Raw genomic sequence first — 17,522 nt, forward strand, 5'->3', positions numbered from 1 at the left:
GGGAAGGGGAAGGGGGGGGAGGACCCGACCCCCCCGAGCCGCCGGGTTCACACCCCCCGGGCGGGGGGAGGCCGCGACGCGGGCGCGACGCCACCCCCGAGGGCCCCCCCACCCCGGGGCTCCCCTACCCGCCCTCCCGCCTCACCGGAGCCCGGGGAAGCTGCCGGGGCCGCCGCCGCCGCCATCACGGTGGCCCTGAGGGGAGCGGGGTCCGCCATGGCGGGTGAGGGCATTGCCAGCGAGGGGGCGGGGCCGGAGAGGAGCATGCGCAGGACGCGGAGGGGGTGCGGGGCGACGCCGCGGCCGCCATGGCGGGTGAGGGCATTGCCAGCGAGGGGGCGGGGCCGGCGCGGCGTGACGGCCCCAGGGCGGGAAGGCGCTTTCCCCCCCGCAGTCGCCGCCGCCATTTTGTAGTCGGCGCCGGTCGGGGCGGGCGCGGCTGCCTTCTCTTCCTTCTCTTCTTCCTGCACTTCTGCTCTTCTCGCCGGCTCCTGAGGTAGGCAGGGGCTCCCCGCTGGGCGCCCCCTCCCCGCGGCACCGCCCTACGCTGGGGCGGGGGTCCCCGAGTTCTCCCTGGTACCCCCGGGCCCTCACGCACCCCCGTCCCCCTCCCCCCTCGACCTCCCGACAGGGCACCTGGCAGTGGGGGACGGTACCCCCCTGACAGTGTGGGGAGAGGGACCCCCCGCCCACTGGGATCCCCCAACCAGGGGCTTTTGGGTGGCAGGATCCCTCGGGGACCCCAGGCGAGGGCTGCGCCTCCATTAGTGCCACCGCTGCCCCGCTAACACATTATTTTCGTTCCTCCCCCCCGTAAAAGTTTCCCTTTTTCTCCCCGTTTCTGCCCCTCAGGTGATGGCGGAAGAGGCCGAGCCCGGTGCCCCCGTCCCGGCGGAGGGGACTCCCCCCACATGCCGGGGGTCCCCGCCCATCCCGGAGTCCTCTGAGGGCCCCCCCAAGATCCTGAGGGCTCCCCCCACACCGCGGGGTCCTCCTACGGGTGCCGCCCCATCGCGGGCCGCTCCGAATGGGGCACCCCCCGACCCAGAGGGGTTCCCCTGAACCCCGGGGGGCAGTGAGGCGCCCCCCCGCCCGATCTCGGGGGGGCGCTGCGTGCGGCACTGGAGGCGGCTCGGACCCAGGACCCCGGGGAGGCGACACCGGCAGAGCTGAGCCCGATTTTGGGGGTCCCCCGGCCACCCCATCCAAGACAATTGTCGACAACTGGACGGTGCCCGACTGCTGTGCCACAACCTGTGCCTGGAGCGTTGGGGGGGACCCCAAAATGGGGGAGGTGGGGTCAGCCTAAATGCGGGGGAGGCACCCAAAATATGGGGGAATGGGGAATGTGGGCAGTGGGAGGGGGAGTGTGGGGGTGCGGTGGGGGTTTGGGGGCTCTCTCTGACCCTCCCTGTCCCCCCCAGCCGCTGGGGGGTGCGGCCACAGGGTTTGGGGGGGCCACGGACAGCGCTCAGCATCCTGGAGAAGTACGGTCAGAACCTGCTGCAGCCCGGCCCCCCCGGCACTGCCGTGCCGTCTGCTTCGGGAACCCCGTCTTCTGCGGCACCGTCGATGCTGTGCAGGTACCCCAAAAGCCGCACTGGTACCCCAAAACCTCAAGGACCCCAGTCCCTCCATATAACCCCAATATCCCCTATAGCACCCCAATATTCCCCTGTACAATCCCAGTACTCCTAGTATCCCCCCAGTATCCCTCATATCCCCGCAGTATCCCATTACAGCACCCCAATACTCCCCTTTCACCCCAGTATTCTGCTGTAGGTCCCTAGTTCCCCCCCGGGCCCCCCAGTTCCCCCTCACCTGCAGGGGGGCTGGGGGGTGCGGCGTCTGTTGGGGTACACAGAGGAGACAGGGCAGGGGCTGAGATTTCCCCCGAGGTTGGGGGTCCCCAAATCCCCCGTGTGGCCACCGTCACCGCTGATGACCTGCTGCTGCGAGCCAAGCTGGACCTGCTGCTGGCCGTGAGCTCTGGGGGCCACTGGGAAGGTCATTAGGACAGTCTGGGGCGGCCCTGGGACATGCTGGAGAGCAGTGGGATATACTGGGATATATTGGGGAGCACTAGGAAGGTCACTGGGACACACTGGGATATATTAGGGAGCGGTAAGAGGGTCACTGGGCCATACTGAGGAGTACTGGGAGGGAAACTGGGACATACGGGAAAGTACTGTGCTATACTGGGAGGTCTCTTGCTCTCCCTCTGCCTCTCTCCTCCAGAACGAGTACCTGAACCCCCAGTTCTTCACTGACCTCCTGGTGGGGGGGCTAAGGTGAGTGGGGACTGGGAGGAACTGGGGGGAGCACAGAGCTATATTGGGAGGGACTGGGAGGAGGTTGGGCTGCACTGGGATGGGTGGGTGGGGCACTGGGCTACAGTAGAGGTGCCCAGGGATGTACAGGGGGTGTGGAGTGGGGGTGTCACTGGTTCCTACTGGTCTGTACTGGTGTGAAGTGGGAGCGGTTCTTCTTCCCGTCCCCAGGGGCTGCTGGTGGCCGGATCGCTGCCAATAACGGATGGGGACAGCCCGCAGGTAGGGGGGTCTGTAGGGACTGGGGTCTGTAGAGGGAATATAGGGAGCTCTGTGGGATCTGGGGGGCTGTAGGGAATTATAAGAAGCTCTGTAGAGGCAGGGCGGAGCTGTAGAGGGGCTGCAGGGTGCTCTGTAGGGGTTGGTGGTCTGTAGTGGCATTATAAGGAGCTCTGTAGGGGCTGGGGTGGGAAGAGTGGTCATAAGGAGCTCTCTGGGGACTGGGGTGCTTGTAGAGTGGTTATAGGGAGCTCTGTAGGGGCTCGGGGGCTGTAGAGGGGATGTACAGGTACTATAGGGAGCTGGGGAGGGCAGTAGAGGGGTTATAAGGAGCTCTGTAAGAGCTGTGGGAGCTGTACAGGCCCTATAGGGAGCTCTGTAGGGGCTGGCGGGTTGTAGAATGGCCTTAGGGACCTGGGAAGGGGTTTAGAGGGGTTATAAGGACCTCTGTAGGGGCTGCGGGTGTTGCAGAGGGGCTATAATGAGCTCTGTATGGGCTGGTGGGAGCTGTAGAGTGGTTATAGGGAGCTCTGTAGGGGCTGTGGGGGTTTTAGCAGGGCTATATGGAGCTCTGTTGGGTCGTAGGGGGGGCCCTAGATTGGCTATGAGGAGCACAGTACAGGCTAGGGTGGGCTGTAGAGGGTCTATAGGGAGCTCTGTAGTGGCAGTTGGGGCTGTAGAGGGTTTATAAGGAGCTCTATAGGGGCTGGGGGTCTGCAAAGGGGCTCTAGGGAGCACTGTAGGGACCGGGGGGCTGTAGAGGTGCTATAAGGAGTCATGTAAGGGCTGGGGGGTCTTTAGAGAGGGTATAAGGAGCTCTGTAAGGGCTGGGGGGCTGTAGAGGCATTATAAGATGCTCTGTACGGACTGCGGTGCCCGAAGACTGGTTGTAAGGCGGTTTCTAGGGGCTGGGGGGGGAGAAGAGTGGTTCTAAGGAGCTCTGTAGGGGCTGAGGTGGCTGTAGCAGGGCTATATGCTGTTCTGTAGGAGCTGGGTGGGGGGCCCTAGATTGGCTATGAGGAGATCTGTATGGGCTGGGGTGGGCTGTAGAGGTGTTACAATGAGCTCTGGAGGGGGCTGTAGAGTGGTTACAGGGAGCTCTTGGGGGGCTGTAGAGGGGCTATAAGGAGTTCTGTAGGGGTTGGGGGGGGCTGCAGAGGGTTTATAAGGAGCTCTGTAGGGGCTGGTGGGCTGTAGAGTTATTATAAGGAGTCATGTAGCAGCTGGGGGGGCTTTAGAGGGGCTAGAAGGAGCTCTGCGGGGGCTGTGGGAGCTGTACAGGACCTATAGGGATCTCTGTAAGGGCTGGGGGTTGTAGACGGTATATAGGGAGCTGTGTAGGGGCTCAGGGGCTGTTGAGGGGATGTAGAGGTACTATAGGGAGCTGGGGAGGGCTGTAGAGGGGTTATAAGGAGCTCTCTAGGGGCTGATGGAGCTGTAGAGGGGGTATAGGGAGTTCTGGTCGCTGATGAGGGGCTATAGGGACTTCTGTAGGGACTGAGGTGTCCAGAGGTTATATAACGAGCTCTGTAGGGACTGGGGGGCTGTAGAGGCCCTATTGGGAGCTCAGTGTGCTATAGAGGGGTTGTAGGGAGCTCTGTAAGGGCTGGTGGGCTGTAGAGGTGCTATAAGGAGTCATGTAGGGGCTGGGGGGGCTGTAGAGGGGGTATAGGGAGCTCTGTAGGGGCTGGGGGGCTGTAGAGGGATTACAGGAAGCTCTGTAGGGACTGAGGGGCTGTAGGGACCTGGGGAGGGGTTTAGAGGGGTTATAAGGAGCTGTGTAGGGGCTAGGGGTGTCGAAGAGGGGTTATAATGAGCTTTGTAGGGGCTGGGGGGGCTGTAGAGGGGCTATATGGAGTCATGTAAGGGCTGGGGGGCTTTAGAGGGGCTAGAAGGAGCTCTGTAGGGGCTGTGGGAGCTGTACAGGGCCTATAGGGAGCTCGGTAAGGGCTGGGGGTCTGTTGAGGGTATATAGGGAGCTCTGTAGGGGCTGGCGGGTTGTAGAGTGGCCTTAGGGACCTGGGGAGGAGTTTAGAGGGGCTATAAGGAGCTCTGTAGGGGCTGCGGGTGTTGCAGAGGGGCTAGAATGAGCTCTGTATGGGCTGGTGGGAGCTGTAGAGTGGTTATAGGGAGCTCTGTAGGGACTGTGGGGGTTTTAGCAGGGCTATATGGAGCTCTGTGGCGTTGTAGGGGGGGCCCTAGATTGGCTATGAGGAGCACAGTACAGGCTAGGGTGGGCTGTAGAGGGTCTATAGGGAGCTGTGTCGTGGCAGTTGGGGCTGTAGAGGGTTTATAAGGAGCTCTATAGGGGCTGGGGGACTACAGAGGGGCTCTAGGGAGCTCTGTAGGGACCGGGGGGCTGTAGAGGCTCTATTGGGAGCTCAGTGCTATAGAGTGTCTGTAGGGAGCTCTGTAGGGGCTGGTGGGCTGTAGAGGTGCTATAAGGAGTCATGTAAGGGCTGGGTCGTCTTTAGAGGGGCTAGAAGGAGCTCTGTAGGGGCTGTGGGAGCTGTAGAGGGACTATAGGGTTCTGGGGAGAGCTGTAGAGGGGTTTTAAGGAGCTCTGTGGGGGCTGTAGAGGGTCTGTTGTGAGCTCTGTAGGGGCTAGGAGGCTGTAGAGGTTCCATAGGAAGCTCTGTACGGACTGAGGGGCTGTAGAGGGTCTGTAGGGACCTGGGGAGGGGTTTAGAGTGGTTACAAGGAGCTCTGTAGGGGCTGGGGAGGCTGTAGAGGTGCTTTAGGGAGTCATGTAGCGGCTGGCGGTCTTTAGAGGGGCTATAAGGAGCTCTGTGGGAGCTGTACAGGGCCTATAAGGACCTCTGTAGGGGCTTGGGAGGCCGCAGATAGTGTATAAGGAGCTCTGTAAGGGCTGGGGGGCTGTAGAGGCATTATAAGATGCTCTGTACAGACTGCGGTGCCCGAAGACTGGTTGTAAGGCGGTTTCTAGGGGCTGGGGGGGGAGAAGAGTGGTTCTAAGGAGCTCTGTAGGGGCTGAGGTGGCTGTAGCAGGGCTATATGCTGTTCTGTAGGGGCTGGGGAGGGGGGGCCATAGATTGGCTATGAGGAGCTCTGTATGGGCTGGGGTGGGCTGTAGAGGTGTTACAATGAGCTCTGGAGGGGGCTGTAGAGTGGTTACAGGGAGCTCTTGGGGGGCTGTAGAGGGGTTATAAGGAGCTCTCTAGGGGCTGATGGAGCTGTAGAGGGGGTATAGGGAGTTCTGGTCGCTGTTGAGGGGCTATAGGGACTTCTGTAGGGACTGAGGTGTCCAGAGGTTATATAATGAGCTCTGTAGGGGCTGGGGAGCTGTAGAGGGGTTGTAGGGAGCTCTGTAGTGGCTGTTGGGGCTGTATAGATGCTATAGGGAGCTCTGTAGGGGCTACTGTGCTGTAGAGGGTCAATAAGGAGCTCTGTAGGGACTGGCGGAGGCTGTAGAGGGCCTCTAGGCAGGTCTGTAGAGGTTGTAGGGCTCTGTAGGGGCTATAAGTATCTCTGTAGGCACTGGGGGCTTTAGAGGGGTTATAAGTACCTCTGTAGGGGCTGGTGGTCTGTAGAGGTAATTTAGGGAGCTGGGGGGGGCTGTAGAGGGGATATAAGGAGCCGTGTAGGGCCTGGCATGGGGGGTAGAGGGACTATTAAGTACGTCTGTGGGAGCTGTACAGGGCCTATAGGGAGCTCTGGAGGGGCTGGGGGGCTGATGAGGTGCTATAGAGAGCTCTGGTGGCGTGTAGAGGGGCTATAAGGAGCTCTCTAGGGGCTGGGGGGCTGTAGAGTGGTTATAGGGAGCTCTGTAGGAGCTGGGGGGGCTGTAGAGGGGGTACAGGGAGCTCTGTAGGGGCTGGGGGCCTGTAGGGGGGCTGTAGGGACCTGGGGAGGGGTTTAGAGGGGTTATAATGAGCTTTTAGGGGCTGGGGGAGCTGTAGACGGGCTATATGGAGTCATGTAGGGGCGGGGGGGGCTTTAGAGGGGCTAGAGGGAGCTCTGAATGGGCTGTGGGAGCTGTACAGGGCCTATAAGGAGCTCTGCAGGAGCTGGGGGGCTGTAGAGGCATTATAAGATGCTCTGTACGGGCTGCGGTGCCCGAAGACTGGTTGTAAGGCACTTTGTATGGGCTGGGGGGGCGAAGAGTGGTTCTAAGGAGCTCTGTAGGGCCTGGGGGGCTGTAGAGGCCCTATTGGGAGCTCAGTGTGCTGTAGAGGGGTTGTAGGGAGCTCTGTAATGGCTGGTGGGCTGTAGAGGGACTTTAGGAACCTCTGTAGGGACTGAGGGGCTGTAGAGGTGCTGTAGGGACCTGGGGAGGGGTTTAGAGGTGTTATAAGGAGCTCTGTAGAGGCTGGGGGTGTCGAAGAGGGGTTATAATGAGCTCTGTAGGGGCTGGTGGGATGTAGAGGTGCTATAAGGAGTCATGTAGGGGCTGGGGTGGCTTTAGAGGGGCTAGAAGGATCTCAGTATGGGCTGTGGGAGCTGTACAGGCGCAATGGTGAGCTCTGTAGGGGCTGGGGTGAACTGTAGAGGGACTATAAGATTCTCTGTAGGGACTGAGGGGCTGTAGAGGGTCTGTAGGGACCTGGGGAGCGCTTTAGAGGGGCTATAAGGAGCTCTGTAGGGGCTGCGGGTGTTGCAGAGGGGCTATAATGAGCTCTGTATGGGCTGGTGGGAGCTGTAGAGTGGTTATAGGGAGCTCTGTAGGTGCTGTGGGGGTTTTAGCAGGGCTATATGGAGCTCTGTGGCGTTGTAGGGGGGGCCCTGGATTGGCTATGAGGAGCACAGTACAGGCTAGGTTGGTCTGTAGAGGGTCTATATGGAGCTCTGAAATTGCAGTTGGGGCTGTAGAGGGCTTATAAGGATCTCTATAGGGGCTGGTGGGCTGTAGAGGCCCTATTGGGAGCTCAGTGTTCTATAGAGTGTCTGTAGGGAGCTCTGTAGGGGCTGGTGGGCTGTAGAGGTGCTATAAGGAGTCATGTAGGGGTTGGGGGGGGTGTTTAGAGGGGCTAGAAGGAGCTCTGTAGGGCTGTGGGAGCTGTACAGGGTCTCTAAGGAGCTCTGTAGGGGCTGGGGGGCTGTAGACGCATTATAAGATGCTCTGTACGGGCTGCGGTGCCTGAAGACTGGTTGTAAGGCACTTTGTATGGGCTGGGGGGGAGAAGAGTGGTTATAACCAGCTCTGTAGGGGCTGGGGTGCCTGTAGAGTGGTTCTAGGCAGCTCTGTAGGGCTAGGGGGGGCTTTAGAGGGGCTATGAGTATATCTGTATGGTTTGGGGTGGGCTGTAGAGGGGTTATAGGGAGCTCTGGTGGACTGTTTAGGGGCTCTAGGGAGCTCTTTTGGGGTTGGTGTGCTGTGGAGGCATTATAAGGAGCTTTGTAGGGGCTGGGGGAGCTGTAGAGGGGCTATAGGGAGCTCTGTAGGGGCTTGGGGACTGTAGAGGTGCTATAAGGGGCTCTGTAGGGGCTGGGGGGAGCTGTAGAGGGACTATAGGGAGCTCTGTAGGGATTGGCGGCCTGTAGTGGTATTATAAGGAGCTCTGTAGGAGCTGGGTTGGTGAAGACTGGTCATAAGGAACTCTGTAGGGATTGAGGGGGCCACAGAGGGTCTATAAGGAGCTCTCTGGGGACCGGGGTGCTTGTAGAGTGGTTATAGGGAGCTCTGTAGGGACTAGGGGGGCTGTAGCAAGGCTATAGGGAACTCTGTAGGGGCTGGGGTGGGCTGTAGAGTGGTTACAGGGAGCCCTGGGGGGGCTGTAGAGGGGCTATAGCAAGCTCTGTAGAGGCTGGGGGGAGTTGGAGAGGGGCTATAGTGAGCGGTGTAGGAGCTGGGATAGCTGTAGAGGGGCTGTACGGAGCTCTGTAGGGGCTAGTGGGCTGTAGGGAGCTCTGTAGGGTCTGTAGAGAGGTTAAAAGGAGCTCTGTAGGAGCTGGGGCTTGCTGTAGAGAGACTATAGGGAGGTCTGTAGGGTCTGTGGGGGGCCGAAGAGTGGTTATAAGGAGCTCTGTAGGGGCTGGGGTGCCTGTAGAGTGGTTCTAGGCAGCTCTGTAGGGCTAGAGGGGGCTTTAGAGGGGCTATGAGGATATCTGTAGGGTTTGGGGTGGCTGTAGAGGGGTTATAGGGAGCTCTGGTGGACTGTTGAGGGGCTATAGGGAGCTCTGTAGGGGTTGGTGTGCTGTGGAGGCATTATAAGGAGCTCTGTAGGGGCTGCGGGAGCTGTAGAGGGGCTACAGGGAGCTCTGTAGGGGCTCCGGAGACTGTTCAGAGTGTATATGGAGCTCGCAGGGGGCTGTAGAGGGGCTATAGGAAGCTCTGTAGGGGCTGAGGGAGCTGTACAGGGCCTATAGGAGCTCTCTAAGGGCTGGGGGGCTGTAGAGGCTATATATGGAGCTCTGTAGGGGCTCGGGAGCTGTTGAGGGGATGTAGAGGTACTATAGGGAGCTGGGGAGGGCTGTAGAGGGGTTATAAGGAGCTCTCTAGGGGCTGATGGAGCTGTAGAGGGGCTCTAGGGAGCTCTGGTCACTGTTGAGGGGCTTAGGGACTTATGCAGGGACTGGGGGTCTGCAGAGAGGCTATAAGGAGCTCTATAGGGGCTGGGCGGAGCTGTAGAGTGGTTATAGGGAGGTCTGGGGGGCCTGTAGAGGGGCAATAGCGAGAGGGCTGGAGAGGTGCTATAAGGAGCTCTTTAGTGACGGGGAGGGCTTTAGAGGGGCTATGAGGAGCTCTGTGGGGGGCTGTAGAGGGACTATAGGGAGTTGGGGAGGGCTGTAGAGGGGTGATAGGGAGCTCTGGGGGGCTGTTGGGGGGCTATAGGGAGCGCTTTAGGGGTTGGTGGGCTGTAGAGGCATTATAAGGAGTATAACTGTAGAGGCAGGGGGGAACTGTAGAGGGGTTACAGGGAGCTCTGTGGGGGCTCGGGGGGCTGTTCAGGGTGTATATGGAGCTCTGTAGGGGCTGGGGGGGTGTAGAGGGTATATAGGGAGCTCTGAAGGGGCTTGGGGGGCTGGTGAGGGTCTATAGAGTGCTCTGTAGGGGATCGGAGGGCTGTAGAGGTACTATAGAGAGCTGGGGCGTATGTAGGGGTTTATAAGGAGCTCTGTCGGGGCTGGGGGAGCTATCGATGGGCGATAGGGAGCTCCGTAGGGGCCTCGGGGCTATAGGGAGCTCGGGGGGGGGGGTGCTGTAGGGGGCTATTAAGGAGCTCTGTAGAGGCAGGGGGGTGATATAGAGGGGCTATAGGGAGCTCTGTAGGGGTTGGTGGGCTGTAGTGGCATTATAGGAGCTCTGTAGGGGTTGAGGGGCCGCAGAGGGTCTGTAAGGAGCTCTCTGGGGACTGGGGTGCCTGTAGAGTGGTTATAGGTGTCTTGCGGAGATAAGACTCTACAACCGTGAAGCTGTAAAGTAGTGTGGTGGTTTGACTCTGGCTAAATGCCAGGTATCCACCAAGTCCCTCTATCACTTCCCCCCCCCCCTTCCCTTTGTTTTCTCAACAGGGTAAAGAGGGGAAAGAAGATAAACTAACCCTTGTGGGTGAAACAAAAGCAGTTTTAATATAAGCAAAGCGAAGCCAAAGTCCGCGCGCGGAAGCAAAAGCAAACAGATTTATTCTCTCCTTCCCATGGACAGGCGCTGTGGGGCCTTCTCGGGAAGCGGGGCTCCAATACGCGGAGTGGTTGCCTCGGAGGACCGAGGGTGACCCACCCCTCCCTCCTTTCTCCCGGCTTTATACTGAGCCGACGTCACAGGGTCTGGAATATCCCTTGGGTCGGTTCGGGTCAGCTGTCCTGGCTGTGTCCCCTCCCGAGATCTCGCCCACCCCGTCCCGCTGGGGGAAATGTCAGGAAGAGCCTTGGTGCTGTGTGAGCACTGCTCAGCAGCAGCCACCACACCAGGGAGCTGCCAACACCCTGCAGCTCCCAGCACAAACCACAGCACCACGGGGCTGCTGTGAGGGAAAACCGATTCCGGCTCAGCCAGACCCAGTACAAGTAGGAACGTTTATCCGGCGCCGGGCGCATGGGGGATCGCTCCACCACAAGCACGCGCGCCGTTTGCAGCTCCCGTCCGGCTGATACGTTACAGAATAGTGCATATTCATGGAACGCCTGTACATATACGTAGTGTACCCCCGCCTCCCCTCGCTCCTCATGGTAATCAGGTCTCCTCCCCTTGCGCCTGCGCCATGAGCTCTTCAAGCTCCGGTCAGGGGTCAGAAATTTCTGGGCAAGGGTCGGATAGGTGAAGTACCTCTTCTTCCTCGCTGATGAACTTTTCACCCTGTCGCTCTGCGCTGCCTCAGTTGTTCCCTGGGCCCCGGCCAAACCGCCAGGCCAGTTTGTGCTGGAATCTCGGGTGATTTGTTGCTGGAACACACAACTTCAAGGACCAGAAGAAACTTCTCTTTGGGCTAGGAGATTGCAGCCGAGCAACGTTATCAGCACCTGGTATGTGGCTCTCCCCCCTTTTCTTTGTCCGTGCACAGGCCTCTGTCTTGTGCCATCTGACCAAAGTTACTCAAATCCCCTATCTCAGCACTCAAAATATGGGGGCAGTGGGAGGGGGAGTGTGGGGGTGCGGTGGGGGTTTGGGGGCTCTCTCTGACCCTCCCTGTCCCCCCCAGCCGCTGGGGGGTGCGGCCACAGGGTTTGGGGGGGCCACGGACAGCGCTCAGCATCCTGGAGAAGTACGGTCAGAACCTGCTGCAGCCCGGCCCCCCCGGCACTGCCGCGCCGCCTGCTTCGGGAACCCCGTCTTCCGCGGCACCGTCGATGCTGTGCAGGTACCCCAAAAGCTGCACTGGCACCCCAAAACCTCAAGGACCCCAGTCCCCCCATATCACCCCAATATCCCCCACAGAACCCCAGTGTCCCTCACTAGCACCCCAGTATTTTACTGTGGGACTCCAGTATCTCCTGTATCACTCCAGTATCCCCCACAGAACCCCAATATCCCTCTCTAGCATCCCAATATTTTTCCATAGTACCTCAATCCCCTGTATCACCCCAATATCCCCTGTAGCACCCCAATATTTCCCTGTACAATCCCAGTACTCCTAGTATCCCCCCCAGTATCCCTCATATCCCCGCAGTATCCCATTACAGCACCCCAATACTCCCCTTTCACCCCAGTATTCTGCTGTAGGTCCCTAGTTCCCCCCTGGGACCCCCAGTTCCCCCTCACCTGCAGGGGGGCTGGGGGGTGCGGCATCTGTTGGGGTACACAGAGGAGACAGGGCAGGGGCTGAGCTTCCCCCTGAGGGTGGGGGTCCCCAAATCCCCCGTGTGGCCACCGTCACCACTGATGTCCTGCTGCTGCGAGCCAAGCTGGACCTGCTGCTGGCCGTGAGCTCTGGGGGCCACTGGCTAAGGTGAGCGGGAACTGGGGGAAACTGGGGCGAGCACACAGCTATACTGGGAGGAGGTTGGGCTACACAGGGATGGGTGGGTGGGGCACGGGGCTATACTGGGGGTGCCCAGGGATGTACAGGGGGTGTGGAGTGGGGGTGTCACTGGTTCATACTGGTCTGTACTGGTGTGAAGTGGGAGCGGCTCCTCTTCCTGCCCCCAGCGGCCACTGGTGCCTGATTTGGTGCCAATACCAGATGGGGACGGCCCGCAGGTAGGGGGGTCTGTAGGGACTGGGGTCTGTAGAGGGGCTATAGGGAGCTCTGGAGGGGCTGGGGGGGGTGTGTGGAGTGGTTCTGTAGGGCTCGGGGGGGGCTATAGGGGGGTTCTATAGGGGCTGTTGGGGGCTGGAGGTGCTCTATGGGGCTTCTGTAGGGGTAGGGCGGTGCTGGGGGGGGCTCTAGGGGCTGCAGGGGTGCTTCTGGGGTTGCGTGTGGGACTGTAGGACCCCTACAGGGCCCCTATAGATCCTGAGAGTGTCCCCCTGTGACTCTGGTGGGTCGGGCACCTCCTGCAAGGGAGCGTTGCTGACAGCGCTGGATAAATCACCGGCTCCTCTGCTCCCACGCAGGATGACCCAAAGAAGCCGCAGCTTTTGCTGGCTCTTCTTAGGGAAGCCTCTCCTGGGAAGCCCCGGCAGCTCTGGTAGCGGATACCTGAACAGAGTGTTTTTCCCTTTCAGGAGCTGAGACGTGTGTGTGCGGCACCCCTGGAGACCCTGCGGTAAGAGACGTTTCCTGAGCTGGAATTGTGTCTGTGCAGCAGTCTTGGCTGACCTCGTGCTACCTGCACTCCTTTTCCTAACAGCCAGGGCTCTGGTACTTCCCTCCTGCCTTTGCCTTTTGCTCAGCCTGGCGAGGAAGGGGAGCACGTGCGGAGCAGGGAAGGCACACGTGTCTGCTGCTTGCTGAGCTCAGACGGTTCCCAGAGGGGATGGGCAGCTCTCTGACAAGAGCGGCTTTTGTCTTCCTGCAGGAACTGGCAAACTTTGTTGGCAGAGCAAACCCAAAACAAGGAGCGTCTGCGGGAGCAGGTGGCTCAGCTGAAGGCGAAGTTCAGCAGCGCAGAGGTGACCCTGCATTTTGGGGAAGGAGGGGTGGCTGGGCAGAACCCCCGAGAAAGCACTCCTCGGGGTTGTTGGTGGGCTCAGACCGCTGACTGCAGCGAGCCAGCCTTTGCCAGGGGCTTGCTGGGTGAGCTGCTGCGCTGCGCAGGCCCTTCTCCGGGCCCGGTTTCTCTGGGCCGCTTCAGGCAGCGGAGGACTCCCGGCAGCCTTCCCTCGGCACGCCGGGGCCTCTGCCTGCTCTGGCCGGGCCCCGGGGGCAGTGGTGAGACCCAGGTGTGCTCACGGGGTCAGCCAACGCCGGCGGGGCCTGGGACCGTCTCCCGACCGAGCTGGAGAGCGTGGAGGGTGGGCACGGGACGGTGGGGACCCTCATCAACCCGCCTCGGGGCTGCGGCCACGGCCACGGCACAGATCCTGTTCCTCAGGCCTGGTGGCTCACACCAGCAGCAGAGCGTCTCTGGGCTCTGCGGACAAGGCTTGGCTTGCACCTCGGGCACTGCCCCTTTGCCTCTGCAGGCGCTAGTGGCCACGCTGCTCTGCCCGCTGACATGGTCCTTTTCTGTGTTCATTCACATCTTTACCAGGAAGTTCAGGACAGCAGCCAGGCAGCGCCTGCCAAAGTCTCTGCCGCGACGTATGACTGGGCCCTGAAAAGCTCTGGTATGGACGCAAGCAGCCCCACCTCCTTGCCCTGCGCTTGCCTGTAGCCCTGCCCAGAGGAGGCCGTGCTCTCCAAAGCGGGGCAGCTGAAATGCTGCCTGGGGTCCCCGAGCCAGGCTGTGGCCGAGCGGCTCTCTCGGGCTCCCTCCCAGTCCTGCCCTTGGCCCCTGCGCGGGGGCCTCTGGCGCTGCCCCCGCACACGCTGCTGCGCTGATGGAGGGGCTCTTCCTGCGGCTGCGTCCGCGAAGGGAACGGCTGGGTCACCCTTTGCTGCCCACGCGGCGAGCCCTCGGCTTTGCTCCGCTGTCGTCGCCCCGGCGCCTGCTGCCCCCCAGCACCCTCAGACCTTCTCCTCGTGGCGCCGTGGCGGCAGCAGTCGCCAGGCACGGGGATGCCGTCCCTGCCCCGCGCAGCCGGGCGCCCCCGCGGCCTGGGGGTGAGAACAGCGCTGACAGACGTGGAGCTGCTCGGCGGCACCAGAAATAGTGTCTGAGCACCGGGTGCTCCTGGTCTGGGGCCTCTGGCAGTGACCTGCTCTCCCTCCCTTACAGGTGCCTCCATTGACATGCGGAGAACTTCGGAGGCCTTCAGCTGCACACACTGGCGCTGCAGCGTTGTGGAGTGGTTCTCTCAGTCCACACCTGATGCTGTTTTGGAGGTACTGTAGCGGAACTCACGGGTGCTGGTTTCCTTCCCTCCGGTGAAGCTGGGACCGACCTCGGGGCTCTCCCCTCAGTGCAGGGCAGTGCCGCTCCAGCCCGCAGTGCCCATCAGGTTCCTGAAGCCAAAGCTCGGACACAGGGCTGGGCCTGCTGGAGAGGAGCGGTTCCCCTCAGGAGGGGAACGGGGCTGAGCTGAGCGGAGCTGCTGCCCCTTGCCCACAGGCCTCTGTCCCAGCTGAGTGAAAGACTTTCTCCCTGGTGACCCCCTTTCCACACCTGTCCCTAACGGTGCCTTTTCAGGGGTGGGGGGTGCCCTGCTGAGCGCTGGGCAGAGAGGTGTTTCTGTAAGGCCCTGACTAGGGTGGCTTCGTAACCAGTGTTCTCCTCTTTTCCGTAACACTGAGAGCCCCCTCTGTCGGGCAGGGAAGGCGGCCTCCTGCTTCTGTCCGCCCCTCACGGGCGCCTCATTTCCGAGCTGCAATAGCCCCCCCAGACACGCCGGTCCCGTGCTCCGAGCGGCGCGAGCTGTGTCGTCCCCGACGCGCTCTCGCCCCTCACTGCTCTCTCGTCCTGCCTGCAGCCGGATATGTCCCCAGGGAACTGCTGGCCTCTGCCGAGGCACCAGGGCCAGGTGGTCATCAGGCTGCCAGCACGAGTCCATCTGACCGCCGTCAGCGTGCAGCACATCTACAAAGATGTGTCTCCGTCCGGGACCGTCGTCAGCGCCCCCAGAGACGTCGCTGTCTTCGTAAGTCTCTGCCGGGCGCGTCTGGTGGGGTCTGGCCCTGGGGGAAAGCCGTGACAGGGACTCGCCTGCGGCCTTCTGTGCGTTCCCTGGGGCTTGTGTCCTGCTCTCTGCTGAGCACCGCGCTGCCCTGGGGGGACGCTTCGAGGGCTCCATCCCTCTCGGGACATCTTCTGGCCGAAGCACCTCCGGGTTCTTGACCCTGAGGAGCCTGAGCTCCGCCCCGGGCAGTGTCAGACAGCTGCTGGAGCCCGGGAGAGGCCGGGTACCTGCCCGGGCTGAGCCAGCGCGCACGTCCCCTCTGTGGGGCTGAGTCTGAACTGCTCTGCTTGTGCTTTGGCCCCAAGGGACTGGACGCGGATGGAGAGGAGGAAGCGCTGCTCCTGACGTTCACCTACGACGTGACCAAAGAGGCCATTCAGACCTTCCCTCTGAAGGTACGCTCCACGCGCGGGGGAGGATGCCGGGGGGCGAACCAGGCTTGGCTGGGAGCCCACGGCAGGGGGGTGTGAACGCTTCCTCCCTGGGCACAGGGCCCCGGGCCCCCGCCCAGAGAGCCCTGGCGGGGCTGAGGCGCAGGCGGTGGTTCTCCTCGCAGCAGAGCGTCCCCTTCTCTGCGGGAGGCAGGCAGAGCGGGCAGCGGGGCCTGGAGGGCCAGAGCAAGGGGCAGGGGGGCGCAGCCCCGGCCGGGCCGGCACGCAGAGGAGGCCAGGAGCCTTCCCCCGTCCCGTGCCCCGGCCTCCCCAGCAGCCCCGGTGGCAGCAGCCGCTCCCACCCGCCGCCGGGAGCTGGTTCCTGAGCAGGAGCAGGGCCGGCAGGGAGGGACTGACTGCACTGTCGCTCTTAACCCCTCTGCCTCCCTTTCCCTCTTGTCTTCGCAGACCGCGCCGTTTCCCAGAGCCTTTTCGTATGTCAAGTTCCTTGTGAAGAGCAACTGGGGCAACCCCGAGTACACCTGCGTTTACCGAGTGCAGGTGCACGGGCTGAGGGCGGGCGCAGGAACCAGCTGAGCCCTGTCCTGCTCTGGGCCAGGCGGGAGTTCCCTCTCCGTGGCCGAGGGGAGCACGGCCGAGGGCAGGGCTGCCTTGGAGCGTTCCACGTGGGGTCACGTCCCGCTCCCCGTCCAGGCGGACGCTGCTCCCCCGCGCCCCGTTTCGGTTCCGGGGTGGTGGCGGATTCTCTGGAGCGGTCGGGTCGCTGCTGGGACGGGCCCAGACCGGCCACCGCTCGGTGACCGCCTTCACCTGCTCGGCCTTGCTGTTGTTGTGTTGGTCCTGTTAGTACTAGTAAATCTTTTAGTTCAACCTGTGAATTTCCTCTTTTGTCCCTCTCCTGTTTCACCGGGCTGGGGTGGGGGGAAGTAAACAACTGGCCACGTGGCGATTGGCTGCTGGCCGAGTTCAAACCACAACACACCAGAGAAGAACAAGAAGGACCAACAGAAGAAAAGAGGGAAGAAATAACTAAAGGCTGTGGCCTTTCAGCTCAGCGTGGATTTGTCTCCATCGGGGGGGCACCAGAAGAGCCCTGGGGGGGCGGGGGTGCCCACTGCTATGGCCCCTGCCCAGCCTGCCGGTGGGTGTGGGGGCACCAGCAGCCCTGGGGCCAGCTCCTGGGGGCTCTCGGGGCCGGGGGGGAGCCCCTTCCCCACCCCGTGAGCGTCCCGGGCCGGGTCTCGCTGCTCTGTCCGGCAGCCGTTTGTGCCCGGGGACACCCAGACACAGACTGCGCCCTGCCGCCAGGCCCCCCCTGCTCAAGGCCTGGAAATAATTAATCGCCAGAGAGCGGCTGCGCAGATCCGGCCAGTGCACGCATTTCATTTCCCGCCGTAACAAAACTTCCTCAGCATCTCCTTCCTTCTCTTCCTCCCTGGAAGAGGAGGGTACAGGGGGGGCCCGGCGCTGGGGGAGACGCTCTTCCTGCGCCTCCTCCTTCCGAGAGTCTTTTTCCTTTACCTTTGTATTACAAAACACACAACGGCCTGGGGAATACCTTGCACAGTCTATTATTAAGGCCACACACATATATCAAATTTGCTCGTCCCAAAAACTATATGGACAATTAGCTGGCACTTTACCTGGTTAAAAATACCGCTGATACCAGACAAGTTGTGAACCACCAGACAGCTCCAGGCAGTCATCGCTTCCTACCCCCTCCACACCTTCACAGCTGAAGTCGCACGCTTCTCTCACATTCAGAATCACAGGCACCTTACGCGAAGCAATAAATATTTACATATACGTGCAAAATCACCCACAGAAGCAGCTCACGAGCCCCCACGGCAGGGAGCAGCACTAGAACCGAGAGGCTCCCGGTCCTCACGGAGCTGGACAGTGCTGTGGCACGAGCACAAGTTCAGTGCCAAGATGCTGCTCAAGAACACACTCTGCACTGCTGACATCTGGGCTCTGACCAAGTGTTCACTGACTTCACACACTGATCAGGGTACCTCCCGA

The 17,522-nt window shown here is 61.3% G+C and overlaps 2 protein-coding genes across 2 annotated transcripts in view; one reads left to right on the forward strand and one right to left on the reverse strand.

The window, feature by feature from the left end:
- The window catches only part of LOC141972468 (scavenger receptor cysteine-rich type 1 protein M130-like), a 222,590-nt gene that overhangs the window by 74,393 nt on the left and 130,675 nt on the right, over window positions 1-17,522 (reverse strand). The window lies entirely within an intron of this gene.
- On the forward strand, window positions 1,028-16,378 carry LOC141972428 (SUN domain-containing protein 5-like). The gene is made up of 9 exons (XM_074930298.1): window positions 1,028-1,294; window positions 2,239-2,291; window positions 11,753-11,896; window positions 12,909-13,002; window positions 13,584-13,659; window positions 14,211-14,317; window positions 14,902-15,069; window positions 15,414-15,503; window positions 15,948-16,378. The coding sequence occupies exons 1-9, from the start codon at window positions 1,028-1,030 to the stop codon at window positions 16,074-16,076; spliced, it is 1,128 nt and encodes a 375-aa protein (XP_074786399.1). The 3' UTR covers window positions 16,077-16,378.

The sequence above is a fragment of the Athene noctua genome, chromosome 33 (assembly GCF_965140245.1).
Source record: "Athene noctua chromosome 33, bAthNoc1.hap1.1, whole genome shotgun sequence".
Classification (NCBI taxonomy): Eukaryota; Metazoa; Chordata; class Aves; order Strigiformes; family Strigidae; genus Athene; species Athene noctua.

Coding starts and splice junctions, on each gene's coding strand:
- LOC141972428 (XM_074930298.1), top strand. CDS start 1,028: ATGGGGCACCCCCCGACCCAGAGGGGTTCCCCTGAACCCCGGGGGGCA. Junction 1,295..2,238: donor GGGACCCCAAAATGGGGGAG/GTGGGGTCAGCC, acceptor TCTCTCCTCCAG/AACGAGTACCTGAACCCCCA. Junction 2,292..11,752: donor CTCCTGGTGGGGGGGCTAAG/GTGAGTGGGGAC, acceptor TGGGGTACACAG/AGGAGACAGGGCAGGGGCTG.